General features: G+C 33.9%; 1 protein-coding gene across 6 annotated transcripts in view; it reads right to left on the bottom strand.

Annotated features, from left to right (window-relative positions):
- Positions 1–24,836, bottom strand: part of TSC22D1 (TSC22 domain family member 1) — a 138,615-nt gene that overhangs the window by 97,961 nt on the left and 15,818 nt on the right. Inside the window, exons 2-3 of one of the 6 annotated variants that reach the window (XM_059378006.1) lie at positions 8,996–9,152; positions 6,185–8,151 (exon numbers count right to left, since the gene is read on the bottom strand). The exons of 1 other annotated variant lie outside the window; for it this stretch is intronic. In XM_059378006.1, coding sequence (XP_059233989.1) covers positions 8,143–8,151; positions 8,996–9,152 — 166 coding nt within the window. In that variant the 3' untranslated portion in view covers positions 6,185–8,142. Of the gene's footprint in view, positions 1–6,184; positions 8,152–8,995; positions 9,166–10,309; positions 10,468–17,901; positions 17,930–24,836 lie in introns of those variants that run through there. 4 more of the 6 variants (XM_059378005.1, XR_009400030.1, XM_059378007.1 and 1 more) reach the window with 4 other exon arrangements.

Genomic DNA, 24,836 nt, shown 5'->3' with positions numbered 1-24,836 from the left:
CTGCAAACTCTAAGGCAACAACTAAAAAAAACAATTTTAGAAGTATGCTAAGAGAGCAAACAGAATTACACGCAGTACTCAAGATCAGAAAAAATAAAGGAGAGGAAGGCAAAATAGATTTTAAAAAAACAAAGACAATGAAAAGTTACAAACAACATATTAATCCAACTATATCAATAATTGCTTTAAATGTAAATGGTTGAAAAAGATCAATTAAAAGACAAAGCCTACCAAGAGGATTAAAAAAAAACAAGACCTACTTTAAATATATATATATATATATATAGATAGATATATGTAGATAAAAGGGGTCTATCAGAAACCCACTTTAATTATAAAGATATAAGTAGACTAAAGTAAAAGGATAAAGAAATTATACAATAACAACAGTAATCAAAATAGAGCTAGAATAGCTTAATTTCAGGAAATGCCAACTTTATAACAAGTACAAGTTACCAGGGATAGAGAGAGTCATTACCTAATGAAAGGATCAATTTTCCATGAAGACATAACAAGTCTTAATATACACTCGCCTAACAGCAGCACATCAAAATATATGAGGCAAAAACTGATAGAACAAGACATAGGCAAAAACTGATAGAACAAGACATAGCAAGTCTTAATATACACTGGCCTAACAATAGCACATCAAAATATATGAGGCAAAAACTGATAGAACTAAAACAAGAAACTGATTAACCAATCTATTACACTTAAAGACTTCAACACTATTCTATCCCTATCAGTAACCGACAGATCCAGCAGGCAGAAAAAACTGAACTGAACAGCACCAATCAACTAGACTTAAGTTGACACCCAAAGAAAACTTCATCCAACAACAAACTATGCCTTCTCAAGCTCACACAGAACACTCACCATGATCAAGGGCCATAAAACACATCATAAAAAAATTTTTAAAAGAATAGAAATAACACTAAGTAAAAAGTCAAACCATGGTGGAATTAAACAAAGTCAATAACAAATAACAAGTATTTACAGGTAGATGGAAATCCCAAAATACCTGGAGAACATATTTCAAGATAACACACTAGTGTGAAAACAAAACAAAACAAAAAAAAAACCTCAAGAGATATTTTAAAATATTTCAAACTATAAGATGAAAATACAACTTACCAAAATACTGGGATAGTACAAAAAACAATGCTTAGAAAGAAGAGCAATATAAATAAGGCAGGTAGAAGAAATAAAAATTAGAGCAAAAATCAATGAAACTGAAAACTGTAAAATAGGGGGAAAAAACTAAACCAAAATCTGACTGTTTTGTCAATGAAATTGATAAATCTCTGGCCAGGCTAACAATTAAAAAGAAACAAGGAACAACTAATATTACAAATGAAAGAGGGGTCATTATAGCCAGTCCTTTGGACATTAAAAGGCTAATAAGGAGTATTGTGAACAACTCTATCAACACAAATTTGAAAACTTAGATGAAATGAACGAAACCAATCTGCCAATATTTGGCAGATACAATCTGCCAAAACTTACACAAGAAGAAACAAACTGAATAAGGTTATCTTTATTAAGAAATTTAATCAATAATTAATAACCTTCACAAACAGAAAGCACCAAGCACAAGTGGTTTCACGGGTGAATTCTACCAAATATTTAATGAGATGATACCAACAAACTGAACAATTCCTCATTCATAGACTGAGGCAAATCTAATATCAAAATCAGACCAAGAAATTACAAGAAAGAAAAATTAAAGATCAGTACCTCACTGATACAAAAATATTCAGCAAGACCCAAAGAACTATATGACTCAAGAATAAACCTTGATGATGTCTATCAATATTAGTTCATTAAGTACAACAAATGTGCCACATAAAAGCAAGAGGTTAATAAGGTAAACTATGGGAGGAAAACAGGGTATATGTTACAGGAGGGGAAAACAGGGTCTCTGTACTTTCTGGTCAATTTCCCGGTAAAACTAAAAATGAGTTTTTTTAAGAGTCAACTTAAAAATGCATACTAAGTAATATACCCCTCTTATCTACTTTAAACACCTTTGTTCTATAAAAAAAAAAAATGTTCCTGAAATCATGCGTTCTTTCTGGTAAAGATGCTTGGCAATCAATGGTGCAAGAGAATTCTTTCCACTTTGACAGATCTTTCAAATGCCATCTTTGTTGCTCAATGATTATGTGCCCTCAAGCAGATTCTGAAACCTCTGGGCTTCTGCATTTGTGCATGAACTGAATTAAAAAAATTACCTTTTTCACGGATCAGTTGGATTAAATTGGGTAAATATATATAAAGCAGCTGGCCAAAGCTGCATAGAGCAGGCATGTGTGTGTTCTTTTCTCCCTCCTGTGCCCTAGAATTCTAACTCAGGTAGGGTAACATACCCAATTTCAAACCAGTATTTCTCAAACAAAGGTCAACATGTACCCTGTGAGGTACATGCAACCTTGTACCTTACAGGAGCTCAATTTAAGAATCTGGGTGAAAAAAGCTAAATAACTGATCATTTAAAATGCTGTTATGCTAAAAAAAAAAAAAAATGCTGTTATGCTAAAACATTGCTCTAGCAGAGTATCCCACTACATTTCAAGAGGCATCATAAGACTATGCCTTCACCAGAACTCAGGCCACATTCTTAGATTTCCAGGGTGGCTACTTCACCATCTTCTGCTGCTTGGGATATATCCCAAACCTTTCCACTGAAGCAGCTTTTTGTTTCTAATTTTAATTATGTTACTAAACCAAAGTTGATTTTCTTCTCATTGTCAGTCACGTGTCAACAGTTTAGCTCCAACGGGCCTGGTTACCCTTAAGTTAGCAAGGACAACCTGAAAAATAACATTTCACATTATACAAGTCATTTAAAATGGAACTGATAGTTAATCTGAGTCAGAACTAAGCAAGCAAACACTGGAAGACCGTATTTTCTAAACTGTGACTTCTCAAGGTCTTAGGTATTAAGATTTTTTTTCTTTCCCACTGAACTGTACATATTTGCCTGTACATAAAGACTACTAGACTAATCTTTAGATATGAAATATTTTGCATATCACTATGGAACTTTTTTGCGCATAAAATTAGGCACCTTACTGGATATCTAAGGATAAACAAAGGGACATGAGTGCTCTAGGGCCGAACAGGCTCAACAAACCTGTACTGTGTTGTCACACCTTAAGAACAACGATAAACAGAAGCATGTTCAGAGAAGATCTAAAAAAAACTTTAAGGATTTCAAAACTATGTTACATGAATAAAGGCAGTAAGATGGAGGTGCTTCATCTATTTAGAAATAAAAACAAATACAAAACGGGCTTGAAATTTATACAGTATTACAGTCATCTTAAAACATCTGGAGGCTGGCATAGTTGAGCCAAATCAGACTTGCTTCATGTTGTCCAGAACTAGGCACAACACAAGGAAGCAGCAGAGTACAGATCCCTGAGCTCGCAGTCAAGATACTCGGGTCCTACAACTGTGTATCCATTGTGTGAGATCAGAAATACAGGAGATATTCCTGGATATTCATTCCTTTGTATATAAAACAAAGGTGCTAAACTAGATGTCTCTGGTAATTTTCAAATAAAATATGACATGGAAGCAAACCCTGGATCAACTTCTCACCATTAGGGCATCCTGAACATGAAATCATCTGCCTCATGAAGTAGTGAGTTCTCGCTCGGGTTCACGTATCAACATTATCATTTGCTCTACCATAAAGATGAAAGTGGAACAGATATAGCCAACTATTTTAACTAAACACCCAATGTCCACAAGCTAGTGTTCTTATAAGAATTAAGACAGGATGGAAGATTATTGTGGTATCTATGTTACCATCTATTGAATAGACTATACTAGTATTTCTAGGGGGGAAAAAAAACCTAAATCATTTTTCTAGATCATTTGTATTGAATACTGCATTTTCCTTTGATTCTGATATACTAAATAGTATATGCTAACACTTCACTGTGAACCTACTTAATATTCCTCAGAGAATAACACCATAACATTTTTCTCTAAATGATTTTATATACTACCCAACATAGTTTCCTAATAAGCATTATATAACAAATTCCCCCAAGTTATAGCATAAATGAATGCTTTTAAAACTCAAATTAGTTTCTCAAGCCAAGATAAACATTATTCAGTACAACTGTTTTTCTAGGTTCTAGATATCATGTAACCAAAACAGGCAAAATGAAGCCAAGCAATAATCCCATGGAGTATGTACTCAACTTTCCATACAAATTATAATATTTTAATAGTGCTCAGAGCTTAAGAAACCCTAAATTGAAAATGGATGATAAACACTAAGAGAGCACAGGTAAAAGATACCCTGAAATACAGGAGGCTTAAGTACACCAAAGGTACAATGTCTGTGGATATATGTACCTAAATGCACTCCAAAGTCCTACAAAAACATATTTGTGGTTCATCCTTTTTTCTGGGAGAGATTTTTAGGAAAAATTACTTTCCTAATTCCACACCTGTCTGAAAATCTAAGGATATCTGTTGTAGTTGGACTTTACCATCAGACATTTTATTGAACACATTTCACATTTTTCTACCTATGCCAGACCTTACCTCTTGAGTAGAGATCCCTTTGATCATAATTCCTGAAAACTCCGAAGCATACTTTGAAGTTCCCTAACATTTACTGCAGTAATCTAATTACCTTAGAGGATGCTAGTGGAAAAGAATTCTAGAGCACCTCTATGCTTATGTTTGAAAACAAAAATCTTTCACATTTTAGGACTATATTAATATGCAATCTTTTTAATGGGAAATAAAAATAACTGAATAGAAAGCAAGCAATTGCTTAGGACATCTAAGCACTGACATTTTGCTCAATTGTTTCAATATAGCAAAGTAAAATAAGATCTGAGCTCATATTTACAATAAATTGTAAGGTCAGAACTTTTGTCAGCCACATTGCTTATGTGACATTCACTTTTTTAAAACAAAAGCTATTTTGTCTCCTCACTAAAGAACAAAATCAAAATTTTATACTACAGTTAATCCAATGAATGATGGTGAATAATAAGCCTATGTTCTCATACCTCAAAGATATAAAGGTAAGCCATTTTAACATTCTGTAATGATTTTATTTTGAAGACAGTGTAGGGAAGAGTCCACATAATAAAAATTAAAGTGTTTAAAACTCTCATTTCACCATTATCTTTACACTATGTTTGAAGTTTCTGGTACAGAATTTTTATTTAAACCCCCCACACCCCAATCTTTTATGCATATATAGCTAAGGCTGATAATTTTTTGTATTCAAGTAAAAAAATATAGCCTTCCATTGGAATACATCTGTGAAATCTTTTAATGGCTTTAATTCTAAAAACAAAATTTTATCCACAGAATCTCAACTCCTTTTCCAAACTTACCAGAGTAATAAAGCCAAGAATTTTAGCTTCCTTTTACCCTCCAAACACAGTACTATTCTAAATCATAATTTCCTTTTTCTTTATTTTTTCAGAGTGTTTCTTTGGGGAGCCAAATGGTTTCATTTTAATCCACAAGTTGTCATTAATTCAACTTTTATTTCTTGCCTAGGACCCCATCACAATGTTTTTAATTTTTGGAGTCCACTTTTTACATATGTTTTCTTCTAATTGAAAGAGAAACCCCTCTTGCTTCTAGCAGACTATGCATAGAAAAGGTAAATTGTTCCAGTGGCTTCAATTAAAGTTTATGTAGCTATAAAGAATCATAAAAAACAAGTTTCATCCTTTTCCATGTTGTCCTGATAAGGTTAAAAGCAAGAGTCTCTCAAGTCAAGATTTCTCCTTCTATGATTATCTGTTTGAATAGAACATTAAAATATAAAACATTTTTCTTCTCTTGTTAACAGCTCTTGTGAACTGGATAGTTCTCCAATCAGCCAATATTTCCAAATGTTCTTTTTCTGGGTCGAGGATTTTTCTTTTATATGCTATTTTATAAGGAGTTATATTTTGATCAGTCTCACTTTAAAAGATTTGACCACATTATTCCTGATATTTACAATATTTCCTTGAGAGTTTTAATGGTTTGCAAAATGGACACACCAAAACGGCATCTAAAGGAAAAAAAAAACAAAAAAAAGGAAAGAAAGAAAGAAAGAAACCCACTTCTGGAAACAAAGATGAAGCTAATTAGGAAAATGGAAAAAAAGACTAAATAGATCACCTATTTCAATATATTTGGCACTGGGTGACCCAATAAAGAATCATTTTAATTTAACAGTTTGTTGAGAAATTTTTTTCAAAAAAGATCAACATACACAAGAATAGGATATATATTCAGAAATACTTAGAGGAAGACACATAAAATTAAAATACACTTAAAAATAGTTGTTTTCATTGTCTACTCCTGAAACAAAAATAAGCCATTTATCAGTAAGTGCATTTTTTTCATGGAGAAAATATTTATTAGTTTTCAAATGATCACATAATACAAATATTACACAATTAGTCATTCTAGAAAAAAAATTAGCTTATACTAATAATCATAAAATAAACACTGAAAAATATAGGTTGCATAGTGACACGAAATATAAAAAAATCTGAAAGGAAATGTATCAAAATAAAAGTTTAAATAAACAAATCAGTTCACATTAATATACAAAAATTTTCACTTTTAAATAGCTTTTAGTAGCATGAGGTGAATGGAAATGCACTTACATTTCTTTTGCACACTTTAAGGAACAGAGCTAAAATTTAATCAAAGCATGAGGTTAAGAGATTAAATCACTTTTCATCTTTAAAGCTGAAACAAAAGGCTAATAATCGCACAGGCCATAAACTGGTTGGTACTGTGGTTCAGAGTTCAACTTAATTTCCAAACAAATTTCACTTTCATTTCCCCTGAGTCTTTCTAAAATGGCTGGTATGTGTTTGTAAAGACTGTCTTATTCATATTTAACAATAACATATCAAGCATAAAAAGCTATAATCATTCATGGGAATTCAGAGCTCCCTATGGATATTTTAGTTCAAATTTAAAATTCTTTTAAACTTTTAAGTACTATACAAAAATTTATAATTAACGAGGAAAAAAACAGGTCTCATGGAAAGAAAAACTAAAGGCCAGGTTATAACTTAGTAAATGTGGTTCCTAAGACCTTCAAGATCCCTAAAACATTTTAGATGCTTCCTAACTCTACAATTTCTATTCCTAAAAAGTATACCAAATAAAACAAACTGGCAGCATCAGGTAACTTTTAGAAACTTCTTTAATAGCTTTTGACTGACCAGTTAATAGGTACCAAAGAGAAAAATAGAAGTATTTTGATAACTCCTTCCATTTGGGAAACGATTTTGCAACACTTATTCACATGTAGAGGCTTATTCTAATACTACTAATTGCCTTTGCTCAATAAAATATTTCTTCATTTCAGTATCACTCAAACTTAGAATGCCTTCAATGCAGAACAATACCTCAAATTTAATAGGTATTTACTATTTTAGAAGACTGACCAAGCTACTTTGATCTCAAAAGACGTCTCTTTTCCTTCATGCTAGAATCTTTGTTGTTTAGACAAATAAGAATTAAGGCTCAAGACCAGAGAAAAGATAAGCTAAAAGACTGTATCCTAATACTAAAAGTAATTTGGGAATCATTAAGAAGTTCACCTTTTATTTACTAGTTCTTTTCAGTGTCAGGCAACAAAAAACAGTTTCAGAAGTTTTTGGGATCTCCTATAATATTTTTAAAAAGGGGGAGGTGGGGTTGCCTGCATCATTAAGGTGATTTTCAATCCCACAAATCTTCTAAGTGAAACAGAGAGCTGCTTTGAAAAGAAAGGAGTCTCTCATACTTCCTCTATTTCAGTCTTCTGAATAGAAAGGAATATTTGCATGGCCATGTAAAACTCCAATCTCAAAAAATTATTTCATTATTGAGCCTTTCCATTTCCAGACCAAGAGTACACCAGAGTAAATCTTAAAGTTTATAAATGACAAGATCAGGTGGCTCTCTCATCCTTGTGTCTTCTAGATATATTGCATGGCTCCGTTCACCACTGCCTTCCAAACTGCAGGTGCTGCATGTGTGACAGATATCATCCATGAAGGCTCTGCTAGAAGAATTCCTTTTGCTGAAGTAGTATGATGTTTACCAGTTGAAAGAAATCTGGGCAATTAAGAGAACAAATAAACCGGTCTCCCATTATCAAGATACCTGGAGTCACAGAAGGAATCCACCAAGGAAAAATGAAAACTTGCCAAAGATACCAAAGTTCATGTTCTACCCATTGTAGATGATAAGAACTTCCTGGAATCAGATCCTACCCTTGGCATCAAAGAAACTAAGAGAAAACCATCTTAATGCCATGGGAAACATCTAGGACAAGGCTCTTTGCCACAAATAACATTATTCTTAGGGACTGGAAAACTACTTATGAGTATATATTTAACATAGCTTTCAGGGATAATACATCCTGAAACTTATAATCATTCACATTTATCTTATTAAAGAATGAAGCCTCAATTTGACAGTAAAACCATAATGGTACTATCATCATATCTTCTAAAAGATCTAATTAATATGAAGTCCTAAAGTTTGAGGTAGGAAAAAGACCAAAAAGTTCTAACAGGTAGGATATCGCCTGGACATCAGACTGTGTAAATTAGGAGAGTTCAGATGTCCAGCTTGCCCAAAGATGAAATACAAAAACTTCTTAATTACTGCAATATAAAAGAGCATTTAGAAGTCCACTAATACCATTCAAGGTTAAAATGGGCAAATATTCCTTCTTAAAATTCCCGTGGACTACACAGGCAGTCACAAAATCTAGTGCCCCCAAATCATCCACTTTGCTTTAATTATCTGGAGAGAAAATTAAATAAATTGTAGGTCTCTTTTTTTGAATGGGCACTAGTTAGCATTCTTAGAAAAAACAAACAGATTGCAGCCCCACTTGGTTCTTATATGAACCCAAGGAGTATACCAATAGAATTAAATGGGCAATGGAAGGACACTCCAATCTATAAATAAACCCAAGTAAATAATGGAAAGCACCCACTTGTTTATTATCCTTTCCCACTCTCTCCAGAAGCTGGATATTCTGCCTCCAAGGGTTCAGTGGAGAAAGTGGACCCCTGACGTCAAAAGCTCTCCGTGGTCTTGGCTGTATCTGTGGTTCTAGGATCACTCCTTGCACCTCTGGTAGGAGAGAAGCACTGAAATAGAGAGCTGAATATAGATTTAAGAAAAAATTCTTATTAAGAAATTACATTCTCTGGTCATTTGAGTTTGTAATGACTTATCCTCAGGACAAAAAGGAGCTACCTTTGGGCATACTTTAGTGCCTTCTTAATTTGAATTTTAGAAATCTGTCACCACAAATGATTAATTCTTCAGTAACTATTAAGAAGGGACCTATCTTGGTGTAAGCCATAACATACTCTGTGACAAACCACCCAACTTCGAGTGGAAGACTGAATCAAAAATGATTAAATTATGACTAGAAACAAGAGTACAGTTGTCTTAAAGGGACAGGGGAAAGGCACTCGACCTCAGGTATATCAAAGGAGGAGTCCCAGTTAGTTCTTCTGTCAAAGAGAAGAAGATGGATTGAAAACGAGAAACAGAATAATCAAGCATATTAACAGAAATACTACTAAACTTTGGGAATTGTCTAAGAAGCTGAATTTGTTCTCATTTTTAAGTCTTCAGTAATTTAAAGAATTAATCAGACTACAGTCCCATATTACAGCAATACAAAGCTAAGCCTAAATTTTATCAAGTTACAACTACTGTCACTGAAAAAGATTTATTCTTCAAGCACTCATATTTAAAAGTTGGAGGCTAGAATAGTGGACATCGGTAATACAATGTAAAAATCTTTTTTAAATGTATGATCATTTGGTTTTGGGTTAAGAAGGACCAGGAAATAAATCATTAAGGGCTACAATGCAGAAATTAAAGCAGTAAGACATACCCAAATAACAGATGATGATAAAGATACTGGAAAATAGTTCGTTTTATTATAGGAATAAGGTAAATAAGAGAAGGAAGCTCAAAGCACATAGCATCTGATCAAGGAAAAGCTGAAAGGAGAATAAGATAGGCAGATATGTATTTAAAGTTATAGGGACTGCAGAATAAATTTTAATAGTGGAAAACAGATCAATTATACTTTGTGGTACAGAGTTGATACATCCCTATTAAATTTCAGATCTTATCCTAAATAGAAAGGTGCTGCACATTTCTGTTGTATAGAACATAGTCACACTATACTATTTCATGGACATGTTATATATGGGAATAAATTAAGAAAAAAAAAGCTATCAAATAATTTCTCTCACGCCAACTCATTATCAGAAGGGTTCCTTACCTGTTAGTGGAACGAGGATTGTGCTCTCTTGTTCTCTATCAATCAACCAACAAAGGTTATAGTCTCAGCACTAAGAAGGTAGCAACCGACCAAAGTTAGTGTTTTAAGGCCTTCACTTCCTCCTGGCTCTGCCAGCCAGTTTGGAAATATACCAACAGCTGAAAAGGAATTGTTATGCCATTACCTAACAACATTTAGACTCAAATTTTCTTAAAGCCTGAAGAAGAAAGACAATCTAACCCTTCTGCTTTAGGAATATACTCAATTCTGTACAAGTGAGAAATAAAAACAGTTTGGACTAAGAAAAGAACACCTATGAAATTAACCACCAAATCTGTGATTTCCAAAATGTAAAGAAGGGGGAAAAGAAATCTAAAAGACGTCAAGGGGGTGAAACTGCCACCTAGCAAGAGGTATCAATAAATAACTACGGAAGTACTCTACGAGACTGCGTGGCAGCTAATTTTTTACTTTAAGTTTCCAACAAATTTTAAGTCCTAAAGTCTGTTAGTTTTGAAGACTACACTTTTTGAACAATAGCTTACAACAGTATTTTACAGTGCAATCACACTGAGGAGGTCTATGAGGGATGATGAAAGGAAAGGAGTACAAATTAGAAAAAGATCTGAATACTAAATATCACAAGAACTGTACTCTACATATTTTCAAGAGTCAAAAAAAAAAATTTTTTTTTAATTCCAAATAGATTAACAAAGAATTCCACAACTGGAGTTCTTAAGGGGTGGCTTTTTAACAGATGAGAAAGGCTTAGAATTAGTACATTAGAGCTAGCTTATTTATGTATTCACTGCACCTACAGTATCTTAGGCATAAGTACAAAACCCCCCATGACTTTGCTCTCATGGTTCCAGTTACCCTGTTCAACCATGATCACGAAGCCGCTGATCCTCTGACACATCGTCAGGTCAATAGCAGCCTAACACAACATCACAATGCATAGGCCATTCAACTCACTTCATCTCATCGCTAAGCACCTCATCATCTCACATCATTACAAATGGAGGGGTAAGTACATATAATAAGATTCTGAAAAGAGAAACCACATTTTCGTAACTTATACCATATATTATCATTGTTCTATTTTATTATTGTTATCTCTTGCTGTATCTAATTTATAAATTAAACTTTACCAGAAGTATGTTATATACAGGAAAAGACAGTACAAACAGGGCTTGGTACAATCTGAGGTTTCAGATAGCCACTGGAAGTCTTGGAATGTAACCCATATAGATGAGGAGGGACTCTGTATATTGTGCTAACAAGGTGCTATTCAAGTATTTTTTAATTATTAAAAAATCACCCTCTAGTCTTTTCTAATCAACTTCCTCAGCAAAACATTCTTTTTCAGGTTCAATATCTTAATATAAAGCATAAGATTAAAGATTTCCAAATTGATGAGATCTAAGTAAACCTTAACTACTTTAAGATACAGTTTTAAAAAATAAATTCAGAAACCATAAAGCTATGATTTTCCAAATTTCCCAGCTTTCCTTCATTTCTTGAATACTAATCAGTAGTAACAATACCTCTGATGAAAAAAAGGGGGAGCATTCCATTTGGGAATAAGAAATACAACTAGTAAATTGTTTTCTAAGTTACAGGCTCACTTTGCTTTGAAAATGAAAAACAACTAAGAAATCATAGCTTGCTCTGATTAACAGTAGGCTAAGTTTACAATTTCTTCTACAGTAGAAGCTCTAAGCCCTTGATTTATTTACCATACCCCACAGGATTCATAACTTAAAAATACAAACACATAAAAAGGAAAAACAAATGTTCTTAGGATAGGTTATAGGGCTGGAGAAGTATATCCACTCATTAACTTCTCCCAAGTGAGATGACTTTCAGGAAATAACATCTTTATTTTGCCTGATATACCAAAACTTGTGGATTCAACATATTCATACTCAAAAACTGAATAGACAGATTTCCTTAAATAGAAATCATTTTGAATCATTGAGGAGAGCCAGTATCTCTCTTGCTTCAGGAGTTAATTATTTATGAAGAACTGTGGATTTGATAATATATCATTTATAAAGAAAAATGTAAAGGCACTTTCAAAATGAGATCATAATTCAAACAAGAATGAGCAGCCTTTGTGAGATTACTATTGCTAAAGGCTCTTAAGAATGACACAGTAGGACCTCACTTAATTCTATTTTAATAGGCAGCATTCTCCTATGTGATGTTTAAAGAGATGAAAAGAATTAGCACACCACTAGAGAACTTGTATTTCAACCACTAGAGAATAAATTCCAAAACAAAGCTAACAAAATCACCAGTGTTAAAATGCCACGAAGGAACTCAAATGGATGTTAGGAGAGCTATTAATCCACTACACCTCAATACAATCATTTGAATATTACCAATAATATTTAAATTTTTAAATATTCTTACTGAAAATCCAGCTATATTCAAATCAGAAATAAATCTAAGTATTTTATATTTAAATATCACTCCAAGAAATTCTCCCAAAATGTGCAAACTAGACTATTTGCAATATTTGTTCTCAACACTAAATTTATATTAAATGGGCATATACTGCTTATTAGTTTTAAGCATTTCTAATACTGAAGAAAGAGAAAAAGCTAAGCCCAATCATTTTTAAGGAATGAAATAAGGCAGTATGTTTCTATAAAGACTAATTCTATTCCCTTGTATTATAACTGACTAAAATTGAACTTGCTAACTTACAGATTTATAAATTACCTATAAAACAAAACATTCCAGGCTAAACTGGACACATGATAGAACACATTCTTCTTACTCATCTTTTATCACTCATTCTTACTGGCTCTAAGGCAAGTCTATAAAGAAAAAGAATTTCTCACAAACCCCTCCAGGTGCCCAGAACAGTCCCAGCTGCATAGCAGTAAGAAGAACAACCATAACAGAAACCTTGAGTCTCTACTTCCAGATAGAGATATTTAGTGCAGTGAGTTAAGACAGTAAATGTTTTACAAGTGAATAAGGTCTACTGATCAAGAAACAAAAAGTAAGAAAAGAATAACTTTTGTTAAGTGGCTAATATCTAAAGAAGACACTAAAAAGTTCAACTTTCTAATCATAAAGAAAATAAAAATATCTAAAGTTATTACTTTCATGTGTCTCTTGGGGGTCATCAGTTTTCAGAATTAATTTTCCAATATGGTTGGCAGAACCTCAAAGGTATCCTAGGATGATACAAATTTTAGCTAAATTATAACACCTATTATAGATTCTCTAATGTTCTTTTCCAGATTCAAAATTAGTAAGAAAACAAACCAGATATCGCTAGAACATTCAAATTTAAATATTAAGTTTGAAAAAGTGAGATCTTGCCAAAAGTAAAGGAATGAACAAACAAAACCAGCTACCTTAGAATTAATTAATCACGGTACTGTATTGACTCTGAAGGAAAAGATTACTTCTAATCCACAATTCTATACCTACTGTCCAGTAGGATACACTTCAAAAACATGAAAATAAGGCAGACTGAAACTTTAAGGAATGCATAGCATTATAAGAGGAGACACTTCTCATGGAAAGCAATTTCCTAAAAGAGAAAAAAATTGTGATGAGAATGAAAACCCTAATTATTAAAATGCTTTAAGAACTACCAAATTTCAAGATTTACCACTACATTTTCTCTTCACCCTTTTGGAAAAGACACTATCCAAAAATGTTACTGAGATTCAAGTTACTCCACTAGGTTTAAAAATCAAGTATTTGTTAACAGATACACAAGAGACAGACAATGTGTCTTCATGATTCACTGATTAAGGTATATGATAAAGTACAACAGATAAAGAAACAATGCACAACACATTTTTTGAAACAAAGCACAACACATTTTTTTAAAGTAATTAGTCCACTACAGAATAAAAGATAAAAGGCAATCATAGAAATATATGTCATATAAAAAAGGCAACTTCAAGCTCAAGAATATTAAACACAAAAATATTTAAATTTGCCATCGTCTCCTCTGAATGAAAAAGGCCCTTCGATTTGACAAGAAAAGAAAACCTTAGTAGAAGTCTATTTTAAGAAAACTCTCTAAGTTGCTCTCATAAATTCCTTTCATAATTAACCCAGCCCATTACTTTCACCTCTTTTTCACCTCTTTATTTTGCTACTGTGAAATATTTGGCTTTGTTCTTATAATGGCCAGCATATACTAAAGTATATACAAGGTACTGGGGGAAAAAAAAAAAAAGAAAGGATCATCTTTCTATCTCATTTTTTATTCCAGGACCTTGGGTTGTGCTTCATCCCTAATGAGTGCATTTAGAAACAGATGAAAAGACTATAGAAGGAAGAACAGTGACGTTTTATGAATTATGCTGCCTTTATATTAATTCCTTCAAGACACTTCTCCATCTATAACAAGAAATACATCAACAACAAAAAGATGTTACAGAATTAAATTCAAAAGTTTCTGATCAAGCAAGATTCCTTAATGGATACTAACATTAATGAAAACTATGATGAGTATATGAAAAATTGAAAATATGATAAATAAGATATTTACAGTGTCTCAAAATATCTCCCCACAAAACATTTGCTATTTCTAAGGAGAAAAAGAGTAATTTTAAGAGTATAAAAACTTGGCAGACACTTCCTTAACCAAATGATCAAGATAATGTCACCAGTAACGGAACAAATCAATACCACCTACCTCCTGATATAATGCACTGATAAGGACATAACATTATTTCTGTGGAATCCTTGCCAAAAATGCATTATCCCAATCTGATCATGAGAAACATCAGACACACAAATTAAGGGACATTCTAACTAGCTAGTACCCTTCAAAAGTGTCAAAGTCGTGAAAGGCAAAGAGAGAAGCATCCCAGATTGAAGGAGACTAAGGAGACAAGACAATTAAAGACAAGAGTATGAGATTCTGGATTAGATCCTGGACTGGAAAAAAGGTCATTTAGCAAATAAAAAATGGTCAAAATCAAATAAAGTTTACAGATTGGTTAGTATTAACTCCTGATTTCTACATTTGTTCTATGGTTATGTAAAATATGACCATTAAGGAAAACTGGGTGAATTATATGAGAATTCTATTAACTAATTTGCAACTTCGGTTAAGTCTAAAATTATTTTAAAATAAATTAAAAACTAAAGAGGTTCTGAATAAGGTACCATATTTGACACACGAATGGAATGTCCACTAAGAAATATAAATCTACATTTTTCATTATGAAAAGTTTATACCAATCTAATCCTACTAGAAATGCCAGCATTATGTTATGTTCTGTATTAGTATCAGAAAATTAATCAGGGGTGCCTGGGTGGCTCAGTGAGTTAAAGCCTCTGCCTTCGACTCGGGTCATGATCCCAGGGTCCTGGGATCGAGCCCCGCACCAGGCTCTCTGCACGGCAGGGAGCCTGCTTCCTCCTCTCTCTGCCTGCCTCTCTGCCTACTTGTGATCTCTGTCTGTCAAATAAAAAAATAAATAATCTTTAAAAAAAAAAATTAATCAGATGGTGACAGTCTTAAGTTTTTTCATTTCTTTGGTAAATTATTCTAATCCTAAATTAGAATAGGATTCTATTTTAGAATAGAATTCTTCTGAAGAAAGCATGTGAGAGATCAAAATCTTTCACCCACAAACAGAAAAACTAAGTTATGTTTATGTTAAATAACTAGTTGTAGAAATTAACTTTGCACTACAGCAAACATAAGATAGAACAGGCAGATTAAAAAACCAAACGGTCTTCCAATTTAAATTGATAATTTGAATTATCATATATAAGCATTTATTGCCATATTATAAAAATGGAAGGAATAAAATATTATGCTCATTTTTTTCTTTAAAAATGTCTATAGGAAACAAAGTTTAGTGCCATAAATGTTCCACTATTATTTTTTTCCACTAAAAATCAACGATGAAGCTCCCTAATATTTTTTTAATTTAATTAAGTAATCTCTATACCCAATGTGGGGCTCAAACTCATAACCTCAAAATCAGGAATCACAAGCTCTTCCCCTGGGCCAGCCAAATAATTTACTTTCACTCGTAAAATCAGTTAAAAATATTTAGGACCTTTTTTTTTTATTACCATTTATTGAGCTTAGTATATAGCAAGTAATATATTATTATGCATTTAATATATATTACCTCATTCAATCCTCACAATAACTCTGACATATACAATATTAAAGTTTTATTGATAAGGACACTAAGGGAAAAAGTAATGGAATAACTGCCCTAAGATCATACACATAGCAGCTGCAGAATAGAAAATTCAAAACCAGTCTCTAGGACCCAGAGTTTTAACGAATTTTATATTTTTTAAGTCATATTATTTTCATTAACTTTTCTGTCAAATATTCGTATATGACAAACTGCTAAAATAAACAATGTTTTAAGTAGAATTCTGAAATTCTTCCCTTCAATTTCATTTAAACATGGATCTGTTGAAAGTTACTTGCTTTGTCATTTCTATCAACCAACGGAAGTTTGACAAGGCAATAAAGCTTCGAAATAAAGTATAGCAAAACTCTGTATCAGCAAAATAATTTAGAAACAGATGTTTCTATTGAACCTGAGAAGACTGCATCTAAAAGTAAATTGAAATGGTAATCAGAAATTTCTCTTACCTTTTAAAAGTGCTTTTAAAAAAGCTTTTTTAAAAATTTGAATTTCTAGTTTACCTATCCACTGACTTGCCTAACAAATCTATAGGATAGTGTTTTAAATGTATAAAAATTTCACAAAGAGTTTAATGAGTTTAATTATCTTAATGTAATTTAACATCAAATCTACAACAGAAGGCATCATTTCTGTTATGAGCATGATTAAAATAATAGTCTAGCAATAACAAATTAGACTTTATTCTATTTCCCCAGACATTTTTGGAATAAGATTTTATAGTAACAATCCATGTCTTGAAAAGGAAAATACTGCCAAAAATAGTAAAAAGAGATGAAGGGAAAAGAATATCACCACCTGTTAAGTTAATAATTCAAGAATATGTTTGTTGTAATCTAAGAAATATGATTTGATATGAGAGATACATGAAGTTTATTAATCACTGTATAGGCTAGCAGCACAATTTTGTAAAAGCCACAACAGACCTTGGATTAAGCCCTTGAAAGTGCCAATACTACTAAATTCTCAATTCATCAAGTAAGACAACTTCACATATGGATGTATCCCCATTAGGAAATGATATTCCTGTATATTCCTTCACACGTTTTAATAAGTCACTCGTTTAAATTTTATTCAGGTGTAATACCAGAGTACAGTACTTTTCTTTCCATTCTTCCTTCAAAACTGGGGTCAAATTTCTGAAACCATCAAATGCAGCTAGTTTTAAAAATTCCAACTTTGCAGTTTTACAAAGACATTCCCAAAAGAGCCAAAAATTCCTTCCCTAATCTACCAATTTATCTTCAGAAACACCTCCAATAACCATTCTTTTCACCCCTTTGATAAATCTTTCAGTCCCCAAAAGACTTCAATTTTCACCTCAGAAGTTGACATCCCCATTTGTACTTTCTTAATCCATTTCTCAAATCCGTGTAACAAAGGGAATAGATAAATGGGAGAGGATAACCTTCAGTTGGCTCCTTTACTTTGTTAGCAATATCAAGCTTTAACTCTAAAACATAAGAAACACAAAGTTAGTAAAAAGTTCTACGTTAACGGTAATCAAAGCAAAGAAACTGATCAGCTTCCCTATCTCTGAATGTTTACAGTGTTAACTAGTTCTTTCTATCCTATTTACAGAGTTCCCCCAGGAATACACTAACTCATATGAAGTCTATCCCTAAGGTCTGTAAACCATTTACAATGACAAAGCCAATAAAATGAGGCTGCAAATATGTCAGGGCTGTAGTTCTCAAAATATGTTCTTAATCTTCTGCCAGATGGCTCACTTGGTATATATATTCATATGACAACAATTTTACTTTTATTTCTAATATAAATCGAATACTTATAAAAACCAGGGTGATATAGCAGAAAAGGAATTGTTAGGGGTAGAATAATAATTGTAGAGATGGGATCCAGTTGAAGTCTGCCACCATCACTTAACTACAGGACCCAAGGCATTGCTCATGTATAAAATGAAGGAGATTAACATTTTCCAAAGCATATTATGAAGAACACTCATTCTACAGGACATTAATAAACATTAGATGATCAAAAAAGTTGGGAAGGTTAGTGGTGACTAAATAAAATTGTCTCTCTTCTGCAGAATTTCTCAGTCTTTAATACATTAAAATGCAAAGTTAACCTCCAGGATGTCTATAACAAAAAGCATTCCCAGGGCGCCTGGGTTGCTCAGTAGTTAAAGCACTGCCTTCAGCTGAGGTCATGATCCCAGGGTTCTGGGATCAAGCCCCGCACCAGGCTCCCTGCTCAGCCGGAAGCCTGCTGCTTCGCCCTCTCCCACTCCCCCTGCTTGAGTTCCCTCTCTCACGGTCTCTCTCTCTCTCTCTCTCTGTGCGTCAAATAAATAAATAAATAAAATCTTTAAAAAAAAAAATTCCCCAAGACTCCTGGGCTCTAGAAATTTTTTTTCTTTTTTGGCTTGAAAAAGTGGCATATCAAAAACACTAGTTTTGAAACTTTTATACTAGATTTCAAAATCCAGTTCAATGATCTTGATACTTAAAAACCAGGTACTGACTCATTATCTTACTAAAAACAAGCTGATTAATTCCATTCATTCTAAGGAGATAGTGTTCACTCAGTCCCATATAGGAGGGAGTATGGAACAGATGGGTCTTCAGGGCACTATGTCCATCTAAAACAATCTTTATAATGAAAAAGAATCACTTGATTAGGGTAATCGTTCTATTTTGGAATATTAACAAACACCCAGAAGACACTATATTCCTTGTAAGTAGCCCCTATCCCCATTAAGAAAAAGAGGAAGGTGTGCTTTCTTAACAACTTTTGTTTCTGTAAATTTAAGAATTTTGAAGCAGTTCTCGAATAGTTATAACACTGTCCCAGCAGCCTAGGACTCAGAAGAATTAATCCCTGATGCTTCCATTATAAGTAATAAATTCCCTTTGCTCATATGCATCTAGAATGGTGATACCAGATACACGCCATTCTTAGGAGGATTGAGAGAGAGTCACTCTTTTCCTACAGGGATTAATTCTCTTATGGATCCCCAGGCAAGAAAGGCTATACCAAAAATGTCACAAGGGTGCAGAATCCCTGGTTTAGAAGGTTATCGTATGGAGAAAGTCTCCGACTATGTAGGCAAGCTTTTAATTTTAATTTACAGTGCTTCTGAAAGGAATCATTCTTACTTATACAATAATAAAAGCAGATACTATGTACAACAACTATAAAGAACTGAGCTAGGTGCATGACATCCTTTATCCCCTTAAACCCTCCCAACAACAGTGCAAGGGTAGCTTACTCCCACTTCACAGGTAAGAAAACTGGGCTTACATTTACAAAGGTCACACAATGCAAGATAGCATAAAGAAGATTAGCTACCAGATCTGATGCCAAAGCTAATGCTCATTAAACTCTACCTCACTGTCCACTATGCTCCTTAATCCATAGCTAGATTAATCAACTTATTTGAATCAAAAGGCTGTCATGCACATCATATACAGAGCAACTAAGCATGATATGTTAATTTGGATAATTTAGAAAATATATTAAGATCTTATGATGCTTTTTCAGAGTACTAGACAAAACTCTTGGAAGACCAAAAGCACAACTTTTTTTTGTATCCTTAGTACCTTTGTTCAGTGCTAGCATACACAACAAGCATTCAAATATTTCTTAAGTAAATAAATCATCACAATACCAGGAAAGATTAGAAATACTATAAAAAGCTCCAAAGGCTAATAGACAACTGCTTAAATTAGCTTAGGTAGTTTTTCTAAAATATTTTATATTGCTAGATTTAGAGATGTAGGCAACAAAACTGTTTAATAAGTTATCAATTATCACCAGTTCCTCCTCTTTCCCTTCTATTCACAGTAATCATCTTCTAGACCTTTCTGCTACCTTACTCATTTGTTGAGTCTCTGACTCAGACCACTACATGGCATTTAGGTCACGTATTTATAAGCTCAAATACAGCACAACTTGAGTTTTATTAGGCCAGAGTGTCTACTTGTTAAAAGTTTTTGTTTTTGCATATTGGATCCATTTCTTAACAAGAAAATTTAGTAAGATACTGGTAGATCCTCATGAGCTAAAAATACAAGTACAACTAGAAACTAAACCTTTAAATAAAAGGAAAAAACCCAAAGTGGGTCCCTTTCTGCTTTCTATTTCACAACAGACAACCTCACTTTTAAACATTCTCCCTTTAGGGGCACCTGGGTGGCTCAGTCAGTTAAGCATCTGCCTTCAGCTCAGGTCCAGATTTTGGAATCTTTGATCTCAGGATCCTGGGACCAAACTCTCCCCCGACCACCCCAATCAGGATCCCTGCTCAGTGGGAAGCCTGCTTCTCCCTCTCCAACTGCTGCTCCCCCTGCTAGCGCTCTCTCGCTTGCACTCTCTCTCAAATAAATAATTAAAATCTTTTAAAAAAAAAATTCTCCATTGTGATTGCCTACATGGATGGGGAGAATGGCAAATTTAGGCTGTCAAAAGCATACGAATAAGTAAAATGTCTAGAAATGCAATCAAATTATACAAGATGTGAAAATTACTGGCTTTCAGTAGCTTTTGGCTATTATATAGTAGTGGAAAGTGAAATTATGGAAAAACTGAGTAAGATTCATACTATATTACTATTCAGTGATAAATTAAGTTACTATATCAATTAAGATACTTACTATTAACTACAAGATTTTAGGAAGTTCCAATTGTTTCTTTATATAATTCAATGTTTATAAATCAGGAAACACACAATGAAAAATTAAACAAAGCAGCTCTACTGTAAAAACTTTGAATTAATAGAATACCTAAGGCCAAGGACACCTAGGTGGCTCAGATGGTTAAGCATCTGCCTTCAGCTCAGGTCATGACCCTAGAGTCCTAGGATGGAGCCCTACACTGGGCTCTCTGCTCAGTAGGGAGCCTGCTTCTCCCTCTCCCTCTACAGTTCCCCCTGACTGTACTCTCTCGCTCTCTCAGATAGAGAGAGAGAGAGAGAGAGAGATAAAATAGACTAGAATAGAAGACCTAAGGGAATTGTCTCAAAAAATAAACTCCTCCTTTTAAGATAACAAGCAAAAAGACAAGGTAAATCCTGTTCTTCAACTTACTATAAAAGTATTCACATAAATTAGCATTTTCTTCTTCCAATAATAAGCATGAAATGCAAACCAAATGCTATAACCATTCAAAATTAAAAGACTGAGTCATAAAATGTGCTATTATGATTCAACCGATTAAAATGAGTTTTCTACTTTAATAAGTATCTTAATGTAACTTGATCATGTTAAGCATTAAAAAATATATATCCTAAGTATCAATAGCTTATCGTAAAAGCTCACAAAATGAGACCAGCAGAAGGCTACTAACTTGACTTACTGAAAGGTTCATGTCATAAAATTATTTCTACATTCATTTAGTCTTAAAAATTGGATTTCACTTAAACAAATTCTCCAAATTTAAAGTTTATTCTTTAGCAAAAATTTGGAAAATTTAATCATTTGGGATATAAATGTTTTTAAGGGGCGCCTGGGTGGCTCAGTGGGTTGAGCCGCTGCCTTCGGCTCGGGTCGTGATCTCGGTGTCCTGGGATCGAGCCCCGCATTGGGCTCTTTGCTCAGCGGGAGCCTGCTTCTCTATCTCTCTCTCTCTGCCTGACTCTCCGCCTACTTGTGATCTCTCTCTCTGTCAAGTAAATAAAAAAAAAAAAAAAAAAAAAAATTAAAAGAGTTAATTAGGAGGGGCGCCTGGGTGGCTCAGTGGGTTAAGCCTCTCCCTACGGCTCAGGTCATGATCTCAGGGTCCTGGGATCGAGTCCCATATCGAGCTCTCTGCTCAGCAGGGAGCCTGCTTCCCGCCCCCCCGCCTCTGCCTGCCTCTTTGCCTACTTGTGATTTCTCTCTCTGTGTGTAAAATAATTTAAAAAAAAAAGTTAATTAGGAGAAAACAATCGAAAGGATCACCCTTAAGAACATCACTCACTGTACAACTCTATAATGAGAATCCAGTGAAATCTACAGGACTAAATGCCTCCATCCTCATAGGCTAACGACTGCTTTTGACAGCAGTCAGCTGCCACCTCATATGGCTCATCAGTGGGCCAAGACAATCTCCAGAATGGTTAAGAGTACAAGCTTTGGGTCAAATCACCTAGCGGAATACTCACTCCATCACTTAGTATTATATGACCAAGTTACTTAATAATATTTTACCTAAATAATATATCTGCCAATAATACAGTAAAAGAAAAAGAAATTTTAGAATCATCTCTCTGTCATCCTATAATCCTCGGGTCCCCTATAAATTCATCATTCGTCTTATATAAATTTACCAAAAAAAAAAAAAAAGCTAAAGTGGTCGATAATTCAAACATTATGTTCCTTCAATAAGCATTAAATATACTTATTCCTAAAAGGATTGGGGTTCAGAATTATGGTTAATTATTATGGGATTCAAGAATGAAAGCAGGAAACATTTTAAGATATCTAATTTGGACTTAACCTATCTCCCCATTTTGGATCCATCCCTCCTCCCTGGAACCTGAAAACAACTAAAATTCCTAATAACAAAATATAACAGTTGTATATAAATCCTGCTGTCATTTCAGAGAACAACTAGTAAATAATGCTTGGTAGATCCCCAAAGAAGAAAATAACACAATGAAGCTGAAGCTTCACTGTCAGACGAAACTTTATTCCAAGATTCTACAGTAACAGGGAGCATGAACTGAAGAAAAGACATGGCTCCAAGCCTAAGTCTGAAAGGGAAGTAAACTACAGTAATAAAGCCTAAAAAGAGGAAGAAAAGGAGAAAGCTAGATATTTGATGGGTTATCAGCACCTGACTCGTGGACAGCACTACAGCCAAAACCCGTATTTTTTCAATCCACCTCACACCACTTTGCACCCAAAGCAATACACTTGGAGAAACAAAAATCAAGCAAAAAATAACTTACAAGCAGCACTTTTCTAAAATGAATTTGCTACTATAAGTTTTATTGACTATCATCTTTAAAAAGTAGTTTCTAAAACATGAGTTCTTTCCCCCAAGCAGAAAGAGAATCCTCATCATTGTTGAAAATACAATAAAACACAACCAAGAAAATAAAATTAATTTAATATTAAGTATAAACAAAAACTTCCTTAGCATGTAAGTGGGTTAGGTTTATCTAGTTCATTTTTTTTAAGGATTTTATTTATCTATTTGACAGAGAGAGAAATATCACAAGTAGGCAGACGGCAGGCAGAGAGAGGGGGGGGAAGCAGGATCCCCGCTGAGCAGAGAGCCTGATGGCAGGGCTTGATCCCAGGATCCTGAGATCATGACCTGAGCAGAAGGCAGAGGCCTAACCCACTGGGCCACCCAGGCGCCCCAGGTTTACCTATTTTATAATCTCACTTTCAAATAGTGAATCATTCACTGTATCATGTCTCTTTGGGGTAATCTTAAAATTTCTAATTCCTACTTTGCTGTCAGGCTATATGCTACTACTTGCCTAATTTGCCCCTGCCTTAGAATCCCATTTCTTTTCTTTCCCCTCCCTCATCTGCTTTAAGGTGATAAAGACGGCAAACATAACACTTAAAAAGTCTAAAAAAATAACCAAAAATACTATACAAAAATAGCCCTGGAGGAAGAGGGTGGTAGCTACATGGCTTTATTTTGTGATAGCAATTTCCAGCAGTTTGGAGGCCTTTACATTCCAGAGGTTGTATTCCAAAGGATTAAGTTACCAGTGTTCAACCTCTGGATTAGTAGAATGTTACCATATGTGGACTGGGTCCTTGCCTCCTTAGCTTTCCTAATGAGGCCAAGGTCACTGATTCAAACCATCATCTCAGACTGTAACCACAAAGACAATATGCCTCCATTTCCACCACTGACAGCAAAAGGAATTACTGAGTTCCTCATACCCTATTAGGGAAGGAAGCAACTAGACATCCGAAATAAAGTCAGGAGTTCCCTAAAACCCAACACTGAGACCAGGCCATTACAAGGCACAAAAACTAAAAAGGGCCCTCCATTCCATGTCCAATTAAGTCAAGACTCCTCAATCCTGTCTCCGATGCTTTTCAAAGTTAGCCTTATCTTCCATATTCCTATATATAGACACCATCACTTACCAACTTAGACTATGTCCTATGCTCTTTTCCATAAATACTCCCTGTACCTTGAACCTTCTTGGTGTAAGTTTTCTCTACTAAAATAACTTCTCTCAAATGCCACCTCTTCAAAGGCATGTGATCTGATCTTTACCTTCTGACTCTCAATACTGCTTTATTAATATCTCTCCTGACACACAGCCTACCTTTGTCATCCTTTTCCCATTTATTGCACTTCCATCCCAAGTCATTCCCTAAAATGTTTCAAGCAGTCAACAAAGGTAGGTATAAATACTACAAAATAAATTATAAATAGGTGAA

Source organism: Mustela nigripes, chromosome 15 (assembly GCF_022355385.1).
Source record: "Mustela nigripes isolate SB6536 chromosome 15, MUSNIG.SB6536, whole genome shotgun sequence".
Lineage (NCBI taxonomy): Eukaryota > Metazoa > Chordata > Mammalia > Carnivora > Mustelidae > Mustela > Mustela nigripes.
This window is presented reverse-complemented; position numbering and strand designations above follow the sequence as displayed.